Raw genomic sequence first — 21,733 nt, 5'->3', positions numbered from 1 at the left:
TAAAAAGAGTACTTCAATATGTAGAAGAACTAAATAGAAAAGGCTAAAGCCCCAGAGGAACTATTATATTATTAAATAGAGGAAAAAAACTTTTAATTCAATATCAGAACAATAAAAATATTTTTGTTATATAATACTAATAACCGTTTTTAATTGTAGGAGCTTAGACAATAATAGTCCTTGTGTTTATGGAATTAAGTTACCCAAACATCGGCTTCATCAGGGGCAATCCAATTGAAGCTGTTGTTTCGGTAATTGAGTGTCGGGTCCAGGTTTACACATTGCTAATGTACCGCTTTCTATTACCGTATTTGCTCGATTATAAGACGAGGTTTTTTCCAGAGCAAATGCTCTGAAAAATACCCCTCGTCTTATAATCAGGGTCGTCTTATAATCAGACCTCAAATAGGTCTGATTATGAGACTAAGATCCAGATCCCCCGCAGCGATGCAAGGGACCTGGATCCTCCTGTGTTATGCCCCCCAACTTACCGGTGCTTCTGAGTCCCCGGTGCTTAGTCCGAGCTGCGTGTAGAGCCCTACACGATACAATCGCGTAGAGCTCTACACGCTTCCCGGACTAAGCACTGGGGACCCAGATGCAGGGGACAAGGATCCTCCTGTGTTATGCCCCCCCCAACTTACCGGTGCTTCTGAGTCCCCGGTGCTTAGTCCGGGCAGCGTGTAGAGCTCTACGCGATTCGCGTGGAGCTCTACATGCTGCCCGGACTAAGCCCCGGGGACTCAGATGCAGGGGACCTGGATCCTCCTGTGTTATGCGCCCCCCCCAACTCAGAAGCACCGGCAAGTTTGGAGGAGGGAAGGAGTGTTAAATGGGGGGTGTAAGGCATTTCTGGAGGCAGAGTGCTCTGTGAAATGCCTTTTAACCCCTTTAATGCCACTCTGCCTCCTGAAATGCCTTTTACCTCCCTATATGCCACTCTGCCCCATAATATGCCTTTTAACCCCCTAAATGCCAGAGTGGCAGGTCAAAAGGCATATCATGGGGCACAGTGGCATATAGGGTTAAAAGGCATATCATGGGGCACAGTGACATATAGAGGGTTAAAAGGGGTATCATGGGGCACAGTGGCATTTAGAGGGTTAAAAGGCGTATCATGGGGCACAGTGGCATATATGGGGTATAAGGCATTTCTGCGGCAGAGTGGCAAGCCTGGGGGCAGATGTGCATAACTGGGGGGCAGGTTGAAAAAAAGGAAATAAAAACAAAATATTTTTCTCAATCATAGCTTTTATTAACAAACAATTGTTCACATAGTTTACATGAACTAACATTTACTGGTAAAACTTTTTTCCTATAGGGTCGTCTTATATTCAGGCTTTTTCTTTTTTTCATAAATTAATATTCAGATTTTGGGGGGGTCGTCTTATAATCGAGCAAATACGGTATATTACATGGCTAGGGATCAGATTGGTAATCCTGCTGAACAAATTTAGTACAGTCACAGCATTTATTTTCATTGTCTTGCACACTCTATATAGCATTTAAGTGTAGGCACTTATGGCAATGTAGCATTCACAAATATATAGTTCTATTTTTCCATATTTTTTACCCAGTTAGGATTATTGTTTAACCCTATACACTAGGGCACAGCACTAATATTTTTGGGTAACTTAATTGCATATGTGCAAGGAGTAGTATTATTGTTTTAGATTCTTTAATGAACATGTTTATTATTGTTATATAACAAAAATGTAATTTATTTTTCTGATATTAAATAAAAAGTTAATATAATATTTTTCTGGGGCTTTACCATTTTCTACTTTGTCCTTTTATTGTTAGAGGGGTACACCCCTCATATATTGCCCTGATACTTAATTTGGTCACTTTCTAGTTAATACTTTCATATGCATTCTTCTATAGCTGGGGTGACATTAGACTGTCCCTTTTAGGAATGGCGTCCGTTCCTTCATCATTCAAATAGTATCCTCTCCAGATATCATTTCACCTTTCACTCCCTGTAGCCCAGGTATTTGCATAACCGACTCCTGAATGACAAACAATCAATTGCTTAAGTATGTAACATGTTAATTATGGCTGAGCAGTATTAATATATACAGCAACATAGTGTGCCTTGCTGATGGGAAGAATGTGCACAATGTCACAGTGTCTAGGTTGTCATCAGTAAAAAAATGATTGTGGGACTTAGAATGTTATGTACCGATAGTACTGCGTCATAACATACATAACATACCTGGAATACTGAAACATATTGAAATTAATATGTGGAAAGGTATTGGTGGGAAGTAGGGTAAGTAGATTTTGGCCAGCGCACCCCCATTTCCCAATGCACTGTACTCAGAAATGTCCTCATACCTCAACACTTTATTGATTAAGCACCATGAGATTATAAAACTGTTTCAAGTGTCCATAACCCCCAGATTTTGCTAAAATCCCAAACTTGGCTTCCTTTTTGTGCCCATTTTAGCCAGCAAGCTAACGCTGTGGTGGTGGTGGTGTTAGCAAAAAAAGTTGTAGGCTATGTATGTGGGAATTCATCACCTAGCCTTGGTCCTCAAGCGTTTCACCATTATGACAGGGTGAAGGGTTGGCTCGTCGGGGGCCACACAGCCTTACATATTCTGAAATATATATTATATAATGTATGGGCATCCCAACTGGTGCTAATAAAATCCCTGCTTGAGTCTAGCTATAAAAATGACAAGCTTGGGTCTCTATTTAGGGCCTCATTACAAACATGTATTTAGAGTATTACCACTAAAGGATAAATGTGATGAGTTAAGTGCTCAATAAATTGAATGAGCACGGGGTAAGCTGATTCATAAATTTCATACGTGTGTATCAAAAGTTTTATTAGCTGTTATGTGTGAATGACATCAACCCATTTTTTTTTATCACATTCAAACCATATCTTTTTCCAGTTTTCTTCATACATCATGACTCATCCATCTTTTAGAAGCCTCTTTGGGACTGTAAGAACAGCATGCTAATGTTCTGTACTAGTGTGCACTGTTCCAAGAGACCACTTGTCTCTGGTTTCTCTTGCTAAAGCACACGTTTTGTGTTGCGTTATTCTTATGGTGTCATGCACTGTTAGGCTGCGGAATGCTATTTGGTGTTATCAATATCTTCTCTGCGTGTACAGTCAAGATATTGTTTGCTTTCCTAAAATAGATCTTATCTTATCTTGACTCAATTTACTTTGGTCATGTATGTCTTTCAGCAAAAATAGTGGCCTTTAGTGTGTTTCATTTTCAGCCAACTTCTGCTAATCAGCTAGGAAGCAGCACCTTTACTCAAGATTAAACCCTGCTCACACTTATTTGGCATACAGGCACAGAGTAAAGTAGGACAGGGTTTGTTTTTTGTTCTCCTCCATAGATGCTCTTTGTAATCTCCAACCCAAAGCCTGATGAGGGCCATGACTATTGTCTTCCTAGTGTCCTAATCAGATACTTTTACATGTTCTCTGAACTTTGGATGTGGTGGCTTAAGCATGCCTTGGCTTCATCCATTAAAAATGATATACACTTTATATAAGGTTTTCAATTTGTCATTTGCCATGTCCAAATTCTTTCCACCCTGATGCACAAAACATTCATTCTTTTACATGGCATGAGGGTCGGACATATACCCCCTACCCCAAATCATATCCACATTCACGAATTGGACTTTGAGCAATTAGGATTATGTATTGCCATTGACATCAAAACTATATGTGACTGGTAATTTAAAAAAAAAAATAATATCATTATAAATCAGTACTGGATTTCTTAATGTTAATAAGATATTTGTATGTGTAGATATAAGGGAATGCATCATCATAAAGCAACATGTCCTTTATGGGAAGAGGTCCTATCATCTGAAATACAACAGTCCAAACAGGGAAAACAAGAAAAATAGCCAACCTTGGGAAAAACTTGGAAAGAACGAATGAAGAATGCATTCCATGATGTACCAATCTTATCTTTTTTGGTTGTTAACATAGATATAGACATTTCCCAAGTGCCCCTGTTTAGGAGGGTCAGTCCCACTTTTGAGTCCTTCTTGTGGTATCCCTCTTTTCTAGAAGCCCTGAATGTTTGATGGGCTGGAGTGCATTTGTGCAAACAAAATATGTTATTATTGGTATTCTGCCTTGGAAAAACCGTACCTCCCTAGCCACACACCTAAAACACAAGTGTCCCTCTGGCACTTTAATATGATGCTGAGAGTAATGGAATCAGCAGTGTGGCCAGTCGAATGAGTAAGGAGCTTAGACTTACTTGAAATAGGATGTCTCTGATTCCTGCGTTAATCTATTCAAAAGCATTTTCATGTTGGAGAGTTCTTAGAGCATATTGTTTCTGGCAAAGCTATATGCCTATTTCTAACGTTCTTGTGGAGTACTGGCCGTACATACCACAGAGCATGACTTCCATGTTATGCCTGTTCTCATTATGGGACCACCAGAGTTTCATATGTCAAGGGGCATAAATTGGTCGTTTGTTTTGCTGAAATTGGATGCATTTGACTGTTTCAAATAAAGTTGCATTGACAATACTGTCGAGATCCATGTGATTTTACATTTCCCCTTAAGAAAGTTGCATGCAGTAGCAGCTCTAAGTGGCATGCTGGGATGATGTGTGTTATTTGCCAATGCTTAGATGATTTTACATTCCGTTATTGTATTACAGAATGGAAGGCGTGTGAGGGCTTTTTACAGAGCGTTGAGCTTGGGATGGTTATTTGTTAAAGTGTTGAGAGTATACATCTTTTACAAAGGCAGAATGGTCACATGATAAGTACGCACACATCTCAGGATATACATTTGCTGGGAGATATACTGAGCCAAGCCCAGTTGTTCGCTCTAGGCATTCTAGGCATCCTAGGCATCTCCTTATCCTAGTTTCTCAGAGACAACCCTACAATAAAGAGGCAAGTCTCAAGGCCCAGACCTACTTCTTGAAGCCCCCTATTCCACTGGGAACATGATGGTGGATGAGGGAATCAGGGGTGGGCACCTTTAGATTATTTAACCCCCATCTCCATTAGCAGGGAATAAGGTGGTATCAAGGGACAAATAACCAATATGTTTACTTTTACCTCCTGCACAGAGAGGTTTTGGAAAAGGGGGGGTCAAGGTTACATGCAAGTTCACATTCACTCACATGCCCTTGCCTGTAATTTGCAGATTAGCAAATGTGGGAGTGATAGCATGGAAGCACATGGGACTGAAGTCAATGCTGGTCAGTTTGAATTAACCCTTAACTCATCACTCAACTCCTGAGTGGAGAGACCCAAATGAGTACTCGATTGTTCTTTCTCAGAAGTAATAGTAAAAGGTATTATCTTTACACAATAGTTTTATGTAGCTAGTAAAGTTAATGGAGTGGTGGAACTATATTTTTTATTGTTATTTATAATTGTAAATTGAGTAAACAAAGTATGTCAGGCTAGTACAGAAATTGCAGTTAGCAAATGTCCTTGTATCTATAAGGGAGAATAGAAGACCTTAGTTGTCTTGAATGTGGTGTAAAATCACAATAGTAGATAGTAATAGTAGGAACGAAACATCTTCCTGCCTTAAAATGCTAAACGGAATTGTCACCATTGTATAACCTTACATTCAAACAAGGAGCTGATAACAGTAAAGACAGTAAAATTAAAATATTGTTCCAAGAAAGTACAGGTTGACATTACTCATCCACAACAATCCCCATAGGAACTGAAGTTCAGTGGACACACTAGTTCCCAGATTTGCATGGATTTTCAATGTTTGTTTTTTTTTACTGCATTTGGATTTGTACATATGCTCTATTTTTATTGGAATTAGAAAATTAGACTTCTCTCTTCTACCCCAACCCCATTCCTGTATGCACTGAAAACATGCCGGCACATGTACCATAGTGGATACATGCAAGTTGCGCTAAAATTAAACGAGTGCTTCAGCCCTTGATTTATGCATATTGGAGCACACTTTGCATGGACTGCATGTAGATCTGTGTAGGCATTATTTAGTTATTATGTTCTTTTTTCTCTTGTAAATCCACCCCACTGCATGTTCTAAAAGCAGTGGGTATACACGGTATGGTTCTTGCTCATGTTCAGTAGCAGCAGCCAACTGGATTTATGCTATCTGAACACTGATATACTACTGCTGCTCAGTGAAGCCTGCTGCTTCATTGACTTCAGGGTACTGGCCAAGGCTGGTCCAGAGGGGTCACTCCATCTGCCCGAAAACGAGACAAAGCGCCTTATTGGCATCCCCCCCGGCGTGCTTGTGCTCAATGGGCTGTTAACAAGGGAGATGACTAAAACATCATATACCAATACTCTGCCATGGTGGGGTACCACCCCAGGTTACAACTAGGTTAATATGCCTCTGTGAGAGGCTGGGATGTTTCTTTAAAACATGTGTGTTGGACAGTGAAGATTTACAGGTGGTAGGCAAACACAGTGAATAAACTGAAGAACGTAAATGTTGAACAGCAGCATATGTTACATGACTGCAAGTTAATTATAGATGTGTGTGAGACAGCCACCTCTCCTATACAGCCACCTTTCAGTTGCGACCATAAAGAGTACCCTACATTTTAAAGTCCCTTTGCCCTTAAGCGTGAGACCTAGACCCATATTTTCTAGCTAAATATGCATTTTTGAGACACCAAATAGAGCTTCAACTAGCGTTAGTCAAACATCTGGTTGTACCTAAATTCTAAAGCCTATGTAGTCCTATCAAACACTTCATGTTGTTCAATCCAAGTTCTTAAAACCTTTATACTAAGAGTGAATAAAAGTGCCTCTCCCCATAGTCTTTGAAGCAGTAATGAAAGTCATATGGATACCAGGTAGGACAGAGATATTGTTGCATAGGGGTTATAAAGGATAATGCAAGTGAAATATGAATGAACAGACTTTGCTTTTTGAGGCTCTTCTCTTTACCAGGAGCATGATGGGTACGTTAAATGATTACAGTCCTATATATTGTTGTTTTGGTTTGTTCTTTGCCCCAGAAGATCTAACAGAACCAAATACAGCAAACGTTCTCTGGTTTGACAGTATTTCTGCCACTTCCGTTTATATGGGCCCTAGCTGAATGCTCAGTCCTGCGTAAGTTAATGTTCTACAATACAACCTGTTGTCCCCACATTCCAGCACGAGGCCTACATTTTCATCTTCATTTCACCAGCTATATAAAAAGGTTATTTCACCAGCTGAAATATGTTTTATGAAGGGCCAGCCCCTGATTTCTTGTTCTGGAAGAAGGGTGCCGTTAGCGCTGCATAATGCTCAGTTTATTAGGTGAGACGATCTCACAGATACTCATATACCTTGGTAATAGATATGAAACTCACTTGTCGAGAAAGCTCATCTTTCCTTATCGAGATCCTTTGTGTTAGCAAAGCTTGCCACCCTTGCCACCCCTTTGATTTAAACCGATGGGCACAAGCCCCTGGTTCAGATGTGTACTTATTGCTGTTTCTTGTATTACTATTATAATACTATATTCTTCTTCACTTAGCTATTCTTGGAATGCACACCCTGATGAGTAACCAGCAGTACTATGAGGCGCTTGCAAGCAGCAACATTGTGAACAAAGAAGGTCTAAATAGTAAGTCCAGAATTGGGTTTATTTTTTGCATACATGGTTGTGTGTCTGCCTGTGCCATGTGCTCTATAATGTAACAACACAAATATTCGGAGGGGTAAATGTCAAAAAGGACTCGTCAAATATTTACATTAAGCTATAAGTATAATCTTTTCCAAATAATCCATAGAAACATATATATAAAAAAATTGGACTGAACATACTTACCTCTGTCATATAGGTGTCATCAAACCAACACAATATAAACCTGTTCCTGATGAAGAACCTAATTCTACAGATGTGGATGAAACTTTGGAGCGAGTGGAGAACAATGACCCTGAAATGGAGGAAGTTAACCTTAATAATATTAGGGTACAGGGTTTTGTACAGTTTTCACTGCCTGTATACATATATGTCTTATATGTAGTAACTATTGCACTTGTGCATTGATTTCTTAGTTTCGAGTTTATTCTTCTGTTTATGTTTGTTATAGAACATTCCAGTGGTGACATTAAAGGCTTATGCTGAAGCAATGAAAAAGAATACTCATGTAAAGAAGTTTAGCATAGTCGGAACACGAAGCAATGACCCCGTTGCCTTTGTAAGTGTTGCTTATTCCTTTTTATGCAGACGTTTGTCAAAAGTTACATATATTAATAGGGCACCAGCAAGTTCTGTAGCACTGTTATAGTAGGAGGACAGTGAAAAATATACTAACAAAAACAATATTAAAATTGACAATATATGAAATGATTAGTGGTAGTGTTAGACATGTTACGACATACTGGTACAGATTGGATCCTACTCTTTCAACCTTCCAATCTATTCTTCATTAGTGGCAGTTAAATGGTCAGACTTTTAGGTATTGTAATTTATAAACATAATCACTCTTAGACTTTTCATTAAAACATTATTACTGAAGTACAATCATGCTTTACTGCTGCAGAAATAACTTGCTCCATGCATATACCTGGAAATCATTAAGAAAACAGAAGGAATTCAAAAAAAGGAAAGGATATACAGTGATTTCACAAACTAAACGTCCATCCTGAATGATGATTTTCCTATTTGTAAATATCCAAAAACAAAAAAAGGAAGAAAAGAGTAAACCCAAAATGCAAAATAGAAAGTTATCATGGTGATCATTAGTAATTGATTATTTAATGTCAAAAAAAATCCATTTAGTATTTTCACATGTAGTTGAAGTAGGCTTCCAGAATAAAGAGGTAATACTTAGCTATTTATTTCCCCGGGAGCATACTGGGCAGCCTTTACCGATCCTATTTTCACATAATGTTGCGTTAAATAACCTTGCGGTAGTAGGGGTCACATGAAAGGATCAGCTTTTTGTCCTGAGTGAGGTGCAATAAAAAAGGGAGAGACTCCTTCTTTTCTCACTTGTCTCCATTTTCTACCTTCTTGTCACATCTCTTATTTTTTTCCTATCCTCTATCTCTTTTATCTTTTCTGTCCTCTTTCCTTTTTTCTCTTCTCTCTTTTCGCTCGTCTTTCATGTCTTTTTTTCTCTCTATTGAAAATGTGAAATGATTTTTAAATAGTGATTATTACTAATTATAAACCATGCCCTGGCCATATCGCCAACCCCTTGGAGAGAAATGGAGAGAAAGTTAGTCGGCAAAACGCAGCAACCTTAGTTAAAGTGTGTAATATATGTAGTTTTGGCCTAATGATAAGCTGGTAATTACATACATAAATACCAAGGCTTATTCCTTCTGTTTAAGGCATTGGCAGACATGTTGAAGGTCAACACTTCCCTGAAAAGCTTAAATGTGGAGTCCAATTTTATCAGTGGAACAGGCATATTGGCTGTTATTGAATCTCTCCAACATAACACAACTCTAGTTGAATTGAAGATAGATAATCAGGTAAGTGTATTAGTATTTGTCTTTCGAAGAGTCCCCTGAAACCCACAGATGCAGAATAATGTGTCTTTTAAAAGTAACAATCAATTTTGCTTTAAATGCCATCAGTTGGCTATAGGATACTTAACATTATAAAACTCCCCATCTTTTGGGTTTGGCTTGCAGAAAATGTGTTTTGGCCAAACTCATCTCTTGCCACATAGTATACTCTCCGCCAGTCAACTTGAGCACTAAGGGTTCTGCGGGGTCTAAGAAGACCTCGTGCACACATTCAGAATGTCTACAAAGTAGACACTAGGCGCCAGACAAACACACCTTAGAGCCAGCTTAATATTTTTAGAGATACACTCATAGAGACTAATATGAAATGTCACAAAAGGTTAATAGTCTGATCTAAAAATCCAGCTATGGCTACATGGATCTTGGGACTTGTTGGGAAAACCACCCTGTTGCTGCTGTTATGAAAGTTTAAACATCACCAACAAACTATACGCTAGGCCAATGTGGAAAAAAATGCAATGGTAGCTCTTACCGGACCACTCAATGGATCACTGTGAGCGCCAGGGTAGACCCCTCACCCACAATTGATGAGCACCTAGGTGGGCCTAAGCTGGGCGCTCCATAAGGGCACCTCAGACTTCCTTATGTCCTTTGCCTTAAAGGGACACTCCAGCCATCATACGCACTTTAAATCTGCATAGACTTTTTAAATTCCCTCATATGCATTTGCCCCACACTGCATCTGTTTTCTATGAGGATGGTGTTATTTTACCTAAGGTAATTATAAAAAGTTGAATATATTTTATTTGCACAATTTATAAAATATTTTCTGCTGTTTCTAAGCATATTATTGTGCACTGTAATATACTCATACCCAGCAAATGTCCTGAGCTCCTTGAACAGAGGAATATCAAGGAGGGGATTTGAATTCCAAAAAGGGACTGTATATATATATATTTATATATATATATATTTTTTTTTTAATCCCCCCCCCATAAAAGTTCTTAGATATTTTATTTCTGGGTCTCACATCTAATAGCTCTAATAGATCAATGTTCCCTGTCTTTTTTTTAATAGAGTCAACCCCTCGGTAATAAAGTAGAAATGGAAATTGCAAGTATGTTGGAAAAAAATTCTTCCCTTTTGAAATTTGGCTACCATTTTACTCAGCAAGGGCCTAGACTTCGAGCTTCAAATGCGATGATGAACAATAATGATCTTGGTGAGTAGAACTAACTAATATTGTACATGATTGCATATCACGATTGCCCTTCTCATACTGGAATGTGTTCTCATACTGCATCCCAAAATTTGCACCTTCCCCCAGAAGACCTAAAAAAGAAAAAAAACATTATAATAGAACAGATAAGCAGTGGTATCAATGCGGATTATTTTATTTCTAGTCCACCAGTTTGTTAAGTGAAAGCAGCCATTTATTTTTCATGTAGTGCCATTTGTGTTAGATATAGTATTTCAAACATCAATATACTAAATTACCATCTATTTTTTCTATAGAGAGATATATAAAAATATTCTTCTTCCTGCAAAGTGTTTGTATTGTTACAGGCTTGTTAGATGTACCCCTGGAACACTTCCGGAAAATGTATTTTTAAAGTAAAATTTATAAAGTAGCAGATTTCACATGGAATACAAGAATATATAACAAATTAATCTAATCTGCATACATATTTATGTTTGGTGCTAAACTGTATAGTAGGTCAAACGTCGATGCAAATGTGACATCTAGAGCAACCCAACTAAAACAGAAATTCAGTACACCGAGACCTCAAATACAAAAAGGAAAACTTAGAAATGCACCCTGAATTCTTTAATTCAGCCAAGAACTATATATTTTCCATAACATAATATTTAGTTGCTACAGAATATAATATTGGCTTTTATTGAAATGCCAGTACTTTGCAGAATTGATCTTTTTGGGCAGAATTGATCTATTTTCCAATAAAAGAGACAAATGTGTCTGCAGTTAGGCTAGCCCTAGTCTGTATTTACGAGAGTTTCAGCATGTGGAAGCAAGACCCTGGGTGGTATGAAGCAGACATGGGCATGATAAAAAAAAAACAACAAATAACAGGAAAGTCTTAGTCTGAAATTAGAGGTTTTGATGATACAGGAAAAGAAAAAATTATTTGATCCCCTGCTGACAAAGACATGATCAGTCTATAATTTTAATGGTAGGTTTAACTGAACAGTGAGAGACAGAATAATAACAAAAAAAATCCAGAATAATGCATTTCACATAAGTTATAAATCGATTTGCATTTTACTCAGTGAAATAAGTATTTGATCCCCTATCAATCAGTAAAATGTCTGGCTCCCAGGTGTATTTTAGACAGGTAACGAGCTGAGGTTAGGAGCCCTCTCTAAAACCCAGGTTTGTTTAGGTATAGCCAGTGCCCTTTGTTTATTAACCCCTTAATGACAAAGCCCGTACATGTACGGGCTCAAAATACATTATTTTCAATGTGTTTAGGGACCGCCCATTGTCCTTAAAAGGTTCAATAAATGTGTAAGCTGAGACCCCAACTTATTATAATATATAATAATTATTACATCATTATTAAAATGTTTAATTACAAAATGATCACATTGGTGTTGCTATCTGCATTGTTAATTGCAAAGGATGGTTCTGACCTGCTTCTTGTTTGCAGCACGTATGCATAGAAGTGACGGGCCGTGGCATACCATTTCAACTGTGGACCTCGAGGATGTATAAGTATAGATAGAACCCTCTATACATTTCTCTTGGCATCCCTGTTTCTGTGCCACGGGCAGTGCTCTAGGCTGCCACCTTCTGGCTCTTCACTTCCATTACTTCAATCTCGCCTTCTTTAGTGTGCTTCATTGGTTCTTATTCCTCAGAATCTCATTTTTCTGCTACTTCTCTTATTTTTCATGATAAATGAAAAAACTGTTATTTTTTATCATTACAAAACATGTTACATATGTTACAAAACATTAACAAGGTTAACAACTTTCACAAAACAACATGAGGCAGGTCTTTGGTGGATGGGGGGTGACAGGACAATTGGGTGTGAACATATGTCTTTGTCTGGGTATGTTTGTGTGAGTGTCTTGATATGTGTGTTAGTGTGTCTGGTTGTGTGAGAGTGTGGGTATGTTAGTGTGAGTGTCTGGGTGTGTGTTAGTGGTAGATGTCTAGTTGTGTCAGTGTTAAGTATATGTGTTAGCATGGGTGTCTGGATAGATGTGTCTGTGTGTGCGCTAGTGCACCTCCCGAGGTTAGGCTTTGGATCTGCCCCTGATGCAGCCACTGCCAAAAGAAAAAGTTTTTTTGTTATTTGATTTTTGTTTATCCTTATACACAACTTACCTAGAAATGCGGTCAACTTAAGTTGTAGGGTTTTAAAACTCATTATTGATATGCAAAATAGTTGATTCTCTTTATCTTTGTGCAACAGCAGATTTTTCTCCCATTCTTTTTGCAGTTTTGACATTTTGGACTACTATCATACAACTCATCAGTCCTGGTTTTTGCAAGATGGTACCAATTCTCAGACACTGTCCCCCTGTCCAGGATAACTGCCCCACTGTTGCTCATTTGCAGGCGGTGGGAATTATGGGCCAGTTGAGGAGCAAACCTCCAATGTATTACAGTCCAGATTTTTGGACACTGTCCCATTGTTGCCCCATTCAACCCAAGATTTGGGGATCTTGGGTTGGTTGGAGGATACTCTTATCTAACCTGACCGGCTCAAGGGGCTGTAATAGTGATGATGATGAGTGCTGTTTGCTGCCCTTTGCCGCACAATCTTCAATTGTAGCTCCCACATGGCCAGAGGTGGCTCTTCCGGTAAAGTGGGCTAGAGACTCTACCAACACTTGCACCGGCCCTTCTCTGCCTCACCTCCCAACAAACATGTCCCAATTCGGACCCCTAAAGTATTTGGGTATATATTATGGATGGGACATGTGCAAGCTTCCCCTCATGAGCCTCTCCCCAAATGCCTCCCCTCCATCCCTACTTCAGCACTGTGCATCTTCCCTTAGCCCAGGAAAGTTCTTTCTATGGAGGTGCCTGTTGGTCAAATAGGTGACCTTCTGTGGGTTCCCAGATCATGCATTCCAGACCATCTATTGAGACAAAACTGTTTGTGTCTGAGGTGTTACATGCCATGGAAACCGTTAGTTTAAACGTCCAACAATTGAACTGTGCTGAGCAGCAGGAAAAAAAAACTGAAATGCCTGCATGTGTCTCTCTTATTTTATGCATATATTTCAGAGAACATTTAAAGGGAAAACTCCCACCATGTTTTATTACTAGTATCCGATAAATACTGTTTTTTTCTTTTTCAAAGCATACAATGATTCCAGACAGCTGGCTATTAGCCTTTTATTATGTGTTATCATACTGCGTGGTGGTAAACAATATAATGGCTCAGTAATAGTCACTCTGATACACACTCTGACTAATGAAAGTCTATGCACTGCTGGACTTCGTTACCATTGTCAAAAAGAATGAATGGGACCACCCCTTTAAACAGTAGACCTATTAAGCTAATTAAATACCACAAGAAGTTCCCAATTACATATTCTTATGTTACATATTACCTTTAAAACTAACTTTATAGTTTATAGTATATATCATTTTTTATTTAAGGGTAATCTTCACTTAGTAACATCCATCTCGTGTGTTTATTTTGTTCCCAGTGAGGAAGAGGAGGCTGGCTGACCTGGTTGGGCCAATCTATCCCAAATGCCGAAGCGGGGTGTAGAGCCGCGGTGAAGACTGCTCCTTACCACTGGACCCCTTTCAATGATAGTTTGTACCAGAGAGTGGAATCCTTAAAGTAGAAAGAGAGCAACCGTGCCATACCTCAGTCCTCTTTTGTCTCAGACGTTACCCAGCCAAACGGATTATCAGCATGCCAACCAATACCTGGCATAACGTGCAGAACTTTATTTCTACAGACAAAGTCATGGCTTTGGGAAATCTGTCCATATCAAATGCCTTATTTCTTACACGAGCGTAATAGCTGCAGCTTGCTTTTGATTACCACAAAATAGTAATGAATAAAGAGCCATTCAGGCACACAGTGGTAACGCTGCTGCAGCCAAAAGAACGGTCCTCCTGACTGTGCCACGTTTATCAGCTTGCACCACTCTTCATGCAAACATGGACCATAATAGATACATTAAAAACTGATCAATAGGGCTCAATAGCAGTATGGGATTTCATTATAATGGTATCCCATGAAAAAGCTCCAAGATATGTTGAGATTAATCATACAAGCCTAAACGTGAGTGTTCTGTGTAGGCAAAAGTGTCCTTTTTGCTTTTCGACATACTGTTTTGTAGTTATAGATTTATAACATACCAACATATGTTGAACACTGCATCATATTTACCACTGTGATGTCAAAACATGACAAACCTAAGTATTTATTGCCAGTCCTATTAATAGGTTAGTTACTTGCATAGCTTAGTCCAAAATCATGTTAAAATTCCTGCATTGTATAAGCGACCTGCAACTGCTAAGTAATACAACCTCCACGATGTCCAAAAAAACAAAGGCCATACGCTAGTTGACCACAATGGGGATTTTTAGTCGGGGTAGCCGGGGGGGCAATGAGTTGGCTATACCTATTACTTCTGTTATTTCTAAAATGATTTCTAAAATCGTATTTCTGATACGGTAACACCAAAATCCCACTTATCACACGACTTTGAGAAATACTGAGAGGGCCCCCTTTTAAAAGGCGATACATATACATGTAAAATATTACCACCATATTTAGTTCCTGGCTTTTCTTATGCTGCACGTGTGGAATAAGAACTATTCTGAAGAAAACATTGCATAATATGTATTATATGTAAAAGTAATCACCTTCCCTGCAAATAGGTGCTGGGAGGGTACATTAGCGGTAGTAGTCTCCAACTTACTTACTTGTCTCATGGTAGATGCTAATTTAATAGGGGTAATAAGCCACTGTCACTCATTTGTTGTAGGTGTCGTACTACAAAGTATTAGAGCGTGTTTGCAAAAGGAAGTGTCCTCATTATCAAGCAACATGTACCCTAAAGAGAACGTTTTGGTGAACCAATAAAACGTTTATTGCAATTATTAAAATGAAACTTTGTAGATTGCGTAGCGTACAATAACAGCAATAAAAAGTATTCAGATATCACCAAATATTAAGACATTTCAGTAAGACCACATTTGTCTAGCCCACACTGCTGCATCATTTTCTTCATTCCTAAAAACGTTTGCGAATCCTATATTGCTTACAGACAACTGAAAAAATGCTTCTAGAATATTGGAGTCTACTAAAGAAGAATATATATATTAAAGGACTTAGAAGCTGCAGCTTCCCTCTTCCCCCATGGTCTGATGATTCTTACCACTGATTGATTTTCACATATGTGCACAGTTCGTTAAATATGACGTAAATACTGGCCAAACACACCTCGTTCAAAGAAAATAGGGTGGGGAAAGGGCAAATGCATATAGTGGGGTAATGCAGAATCCACCCATACATTTTCACAAGGAACCCCTATGAAAATTTAAAGAAACTGCAGCTTTCATTAAAAGCGACTCTCCAATGTGTCTAGGGGCTAAATAACTTATTTTTATGGGGCGATACATTGGAAAAGATTAATTGGGTGACTTTAGGTCTCCTTGGAAAATGAGATGCCTTGTAAGTTATTTTAGCAAAAATCTGCAAAAACTGACCCGTATTACCATATTATATCCCTAATCATATTAAGAAAAAAATCTGCTTGGAATTACAAAATACTGAATAAATATGACCATTTTCACATGTAATTAAGACTTTCACTTTAAATAAATGGCTGATATACAATTGAATTGCGTCATTTCAAAAGATCCTTATTCCAGCTTGTCTGTGATTTGCTGTGATTATAATTAAGTTTCTTTAATCAAGCATTTTATAGTCCTATACACTAAATAAATGTATGTAATTGTGTTTATGGATTAGAATAAATATATGTCACCTTTAATCCCTTAGGGACAATGGGCGGTCCCTGATCCCATTGAAAACAATGCATTTTGAGCCCGTACATGTACGAGCTTTGTCATTAAGGGGTTACATTTCCTTTGAAATGGGTAGAGGAAGCCATCATTTTCCCCACTCCCTAGCCCCTTGTGGAAGATGCCTTCTCGTGGTTACCAGCGTTCTGGGGGGGGGATCTAAGAAGACGTTGAGGGTTCTTTGGGAGGGCTGTCTTGCAGACTAAATTAGTGCCAGTGGTGGAGCATGGAGAGAGAAGGGTGCTGCCGCTCTGGACCTGCATCTTCTAGGTAAATGTGTTTTCTTCATTCACGTAAAGAATGAAAGTACTTTAATATGCATTCTTCATTGGAAGAGCTGTGACAATACCTAGTAGTAGTTTTGGAGATACTTAGTCTAAAACGTTCACCTTGTGGAAGCTGGTATCCATCTCAGAGTGACATGGCCAGCATCCCCTAATCTAATCATGTTCTATAGGTATAGACATCTTTAGGGTGAGGCTGGAAGGGCCACCACAAAGTGCCATACTCGAGGGAGCTGAAAACCGCCCTGTGATTTCAGGCAGGGATGCTGTTGCAAATAGCTTTCAACAATGAGATGTCAACAGAGTCCAGATCTAGATGTCCAGCTCTCCACTGCCATGTCTGTCAAAAGTAATAACTACCAAATGTAGATATGTCAATTTTACCAAAGAAACTAAATGATGCTTATGTGGCTGCATCTTTGTGGAAGAAATAAAACACATGATGTTCTCCACTGGGCTAGATTTCACACTCTGCCAACATGATCTATGTGTGTGCATTGTGTGCAGTGACTGAATGTAAACATTTGTACATATATACCTAATGATTCAATAAAAACCCAAAATTCTGCATTTTGTTTCTTATTTTTTATTTCTGAGCTAGAGATGTGTACTAAAAACATCTAAACAATAGCTGGAAATGCATTTATAAGTCATCATATGGTATTTGCAAGGTAAAATATGATAAGAATCTTGGACGCTACTATAAAAAGTCGGGGAAGGGGTAGAAAATCGAGAAGGGACTAGGAGAATACCAGCCACTGTCTCAAACAGTGTGTGTATGCGCGTGTGTGTGCGTGCTTGCGCGTGCGTGTGTCTGACCAACTGACAGATGCTTGATAAATCACTATTTTAACCACTGTAGATAGACTAAAGAGGAAAGAAAATTCTTTAATAGGCTGAGGGGATGGGGAAAGGGGTATTTGCTTGAGGGACCACTCATCTATCATACTCATTAAAATGCAGTGCAATTGTTTCCTTTTAAATCTTTAATTTATGTTCTGCTCCTGTGAGATCATTTTTCAAATTTAATATGAAACATCTAATAATAAAATCAATAATAAGATTAAAATCTAAAATGGATATAGTTTAAAACTCCACCCAGCATAAGCCCAGAGACAGCAAGCATCTTGTTTACTGCATCATTACCAGACACATGCTTTGTGATGACATCAGCTTTGTGGTGTCTTTAGCTTTGTGACAAAAGGTAGGGTGTGAATTCCAGCTGAAGCGCACTGGCTAATAATTGCTCAGAGGAGGAGGCAGGAGCAAAGATGTGGGATATAGCGTCTGATACGGGACTGCTGTATCTATGCGGATTTTTAAACATTGCGATTATAGTTATACTTTGTATCAAATCCTTGTCTGGATTATCAAAATCAAGTAAAGGTCAGAGAGAACATGATGTTCACCTTGCCAGTCTTTCTGAGAATATCATGAGCTATGTTTTAAATATTCAGAAGACCTTACTGCAGATGGACATTGACCAAAGGTGTGAACTGTCACGTGCGGAAGAGAGAATATTGGCTCTTGAAAATAAAATAAAATCCAGATGTGGATCCAAAAAGTACCATTCCAGGGATGACCCCAGGAAGGACACCTTCTCTCAGGATGAAGAGATCAGAAGACTCCAGGCAGTGATTTTCGATTTGACAGAGGAGATGGAGTTGTTAGAATGTTGCCTGGACGAGAAGACTGAGAGATTGTCCCATCTGGAGGAGAGTATGGACATGAAAGAGAACGCCATCCAAACACTGACAGATAAACTTTTTAGAATGGAAGAGGTTTCTGATGGGCTGAAAAAGAAGGTGAGCGACCTGAACATGAAGATCTCTAATTCTGCAAGGGAAAGGGACTTCTGGGCTGAAGGGAACTCAGAACTAAATGACTTGTTAAGAACAAACCAACTGGAGAACATGAGTCTAACCAAGAGACTGGAAGAGTATCATGAGGCCTTTGCAACCACGGAGATTGAATATGAAAAATCAACTACTGAGTCTGATGGACACCTCACGTGGGAGGCTACAGCTAAAATACCTGCGCTAAAGATCCCCACAACAGAGATCAGACACCAGGAGAGGAATTCCCAGAGTCCAATGACCGAAGGGTGCGATGTGGCTTCTGATTGAGGAAGTTATTGGTCTAAGGCATCAGCTCACCAGTCTGAATGAACTTAAACATCAGCTGCTGTCTTTCTAAAGAGCTAGCATAAAAACTTTAGCTTTTTGATTAATTAACTGTATGAATTATCTGCAAATAAAGATTTGAAATCAAGTTTGTCTTTTTGTCTTTAATAAGCAAAAGATAAAGTGCAGCGCTCAGTTTGTAATAATTCTATATTAGTAGTGTTATGCAATACTTGAACATGTCCGTCCTTACAAAATAACACCCATCGTGCATTAAAAAAAAAAAAAAAAAAAAAAAAAAAAAAAAAACAGGTATACTTAGATTTTTGTCTTTAATAAAATGTCAAGCAAGAGGGATTTGCATACTTCATGCTAGCAATTAATTTTCTAATTTCGGGGGTCTTTTTAGTTGTTTCCTGTTTGCCTTTTGTTTCTGATATTTACTCTCCCATTGGATTCTCGCGTGTCTGTGGCCAATTTAAAATGTGATTCAATGTAAAGCAAAGCATACATATTGAAGTTTTACACTACTTTTGACCGCATCCAAGGGGGCACAAGGTCTCATTACAGCCCCTGGAGCTGGGGGTCAGTGGCAGAATATCAGTCCCTAACATTTCAACATGTATGTGTGCCAAAGCTAGAGTTGGGCGATAGTAAGTACCTTGCATTTCCAGGCATGAGATGAATTTATCTCTTGCCGTGTAAAGTAGCCGGGGGGACAGGGAATCATTTAAAATGTATAGACAGGGCTCTGAGAAATCACTCCAAGTATCTCTTTTTAACATTTAGACATCATATGCATTAAAGTGTATATGAGGGATATGAGGGACTGAGCATACCTTGAATGGGCAGGATGGATGATCAGTGTGATGAAGATATTGTTCTTCAAAATGAGTTGGGCAAAAAAAATGTATGATACACATCACGGTGGGGAATCTATATTACAATTAACGAAAACTGGTATAGTCAAGTGATAACACTTCTTTGAAAAACGGGCTTGAAGCAGCCCTGCCCTTTCTCAAATTCTTATCTGGCTGGTGTTTTAAAAACAAACAGCATCAACTCTTAGCAAAAAACATTAAAGACAGAACCTGCAGGAAGAGAAAGCCAAGAACAGCCTCATAGTATGTATGGACGGCAATGAGGAGTTATATAGGCACAAGACCTTAGAATGTCTAACCAAAAAAAAAAAAAAAATCTCTTGATTTCTTGAGACTTTCTACAGATATATAGATGAACCCCAATACATGTAAAAATTATGTCCTGCTTAATCAGATTCCTGTTCCCGTTGACTCCTGCGAGGTTGTGCAGAGATGGTAGGCTAGAGGCAGTGGGAAGGGACCAGGGAGATTAGGTAGGAGACATTAACGAAGATTCTTTGTGTTGTGCTTCTTCGGGTACACCGGTATTCGGTCGTCATTGATACCCCAGAGTACATACCGACTACCCTAGCCATCATTGGCGAGTTGGCCCTTATAAATAACGTTTAGTCTTCTAGTGCTGCTGCTCTATCTTCTTCCTTACTTAGGGGAATCGGTCAAGGGACTGCATATGTGGACGGTACCCTAACTACTGTTGCTCCTCTCTCACCTTCCTTACACTGGAGGATAAGTTAAATTGCTTTCTCAGATAAAATTATTCAATTGAAGAAGAAAAAGGTAAAAACAAAATGAAAATCTCTGCTGAGTATTTTACATAGAAATGGGAGGATCATTGGTAGTGGGCAAATAAAATGTATGTTTCATAGTTATTTCAGTTGTGTTTTGTGCCGCTTTTATTGATGATTTATTGCCATAATGGGGAAGGGCTCCGGAGTACAACTAGCCTGGTCTCGTGAGAACCAACAGGGGCAATGTAATTCCACGGGATATGTATGTGTGCGTGTGTGTATGCGTGCGCGTACCGGTATCTGTGAGAGTGGTTTTATATCTTTTTTGTGTGTAGCTGCATAAGTCACCTATAAGGTCAGGACTAATTGGGGCTAATTGAAAGGGTTTATTCACTAAAGGGAAGGTTGGAGGATATCATAACTTGGTATGCGGCTTAAAATAAAATAAAAAAAAATAAAATAAAATCCACTAATATTAATAATAATAATAAGCCTACAAGTGATAATGTATTAAGGCATTTTGTCCCAGTGTCTCAACTAAGGTTATATACATAATTTGCATAAATTATAGTTAAAAGGGACAGTCAACATTTATAGACAGGCCCATTAAAAAAATAATTCATATAAAGTATGGCTTCCCATGTCCAGCTATCTTGATTTACCCATCATGTAAGTATTTGCAGGCTTAATTGTTTCAGACTACAACCGTTCTAAATAAATAGAGAAAATAAAGGAGAATAAATGTTCTTTATTATTACATGTATTTAGAAAAATGTTTGGTGTAAACATTGTAAAGCTAGAATAGCTAAACCAGCCACACTTCCTGTAATGTTTACAGTACCATAATCGGAAAATATTTTTATCAATTTAAAATTTTACATTTTCCAAGCCATAGTTCTTGGTATAATGGGCGCAATAAACCATAGAAAAGGCTGTGATGGTAACTGCTTAAAAAAAAAAAGGTGAGGACGCATGTAAACAGTGGAGAAATTTCAAAGTGGAAAAAAGAATAAATTGGTAAAATGTCCTTGAGGAGCTATTTTTAATAAGTCAAACAGACCAGGATACAGATCAAGTTCAAATGTATTTGAACTGCTATTGACCCAGGGCTGTTAAAAACATTAAAAGTAATTAAAATCATTTAGGCAATATTTCAGCCCTTTGTGGTGTTTGTGATACCGAAAAGAGACTAGATGGCCAATGGCAAAAAAGATAAAAGATAACCCCCAGCCTCTCTACTGAATTAGCCCCA

At 38.5% G+C, this 21,733-nt stretch overlaps 1 protein-coding gene across 1 annotated transcript in view; it reads left to right on the top strand.

Annotated features, from left to right (window-relative positions):
* The window catches only part of TMOD1 (tropomodulin 1), a 34,111-nt gene extending 19,500 nt beyond the window's left edge, over positions 1–14,611 (top strand). Inside the window, exons 5-10 of the mRNA XM_053465795.1 lie at positions 7,487–7,576; positions 7,794–7,924; positions 8,046–8,153; positions 9,295–9,438; positions 10,513–10,657; positions 14,125–14,611. Coding sequence (XP_053321770.1) covers positions 7,487–7,576; positions 7,794–7,924; positions 8,046–8,153; positions 9,295–9,438; positions 10,513–10,657; positions 14,125–14,189 — 683 coding nt within the window. The 3' untranslated portion in view covers positions 14,190–14,611. The remainder of the gene's footprint in view (positions 1–7,486; positions 7,577–7,793; positions 7,925–8,045; positions 8,154–9,294; positions 9,439–10,512; positions 10,658–14,124) is intronic.
* The last annotated feature ends 7,122 nt before the right edge of the window (positions 14,612–21,733 follow it).

This window comes from Spea bombifrons, chromosome 1, assembly GCF_027358695.1.
Source record: "Spea bombifrons isolate aSpeBom1 chromosome 1, aSpeBom1.2.pri, whole genome shotgun sequence".
NCBI lineage: Eukaryota > Metazoa > Chordata > Amphibia > Anura > Pelobatidae > Spea > Spea bombifrons.
This window is presented reverse-complemented; position numbering and strand designations above follow the sequence as displayed.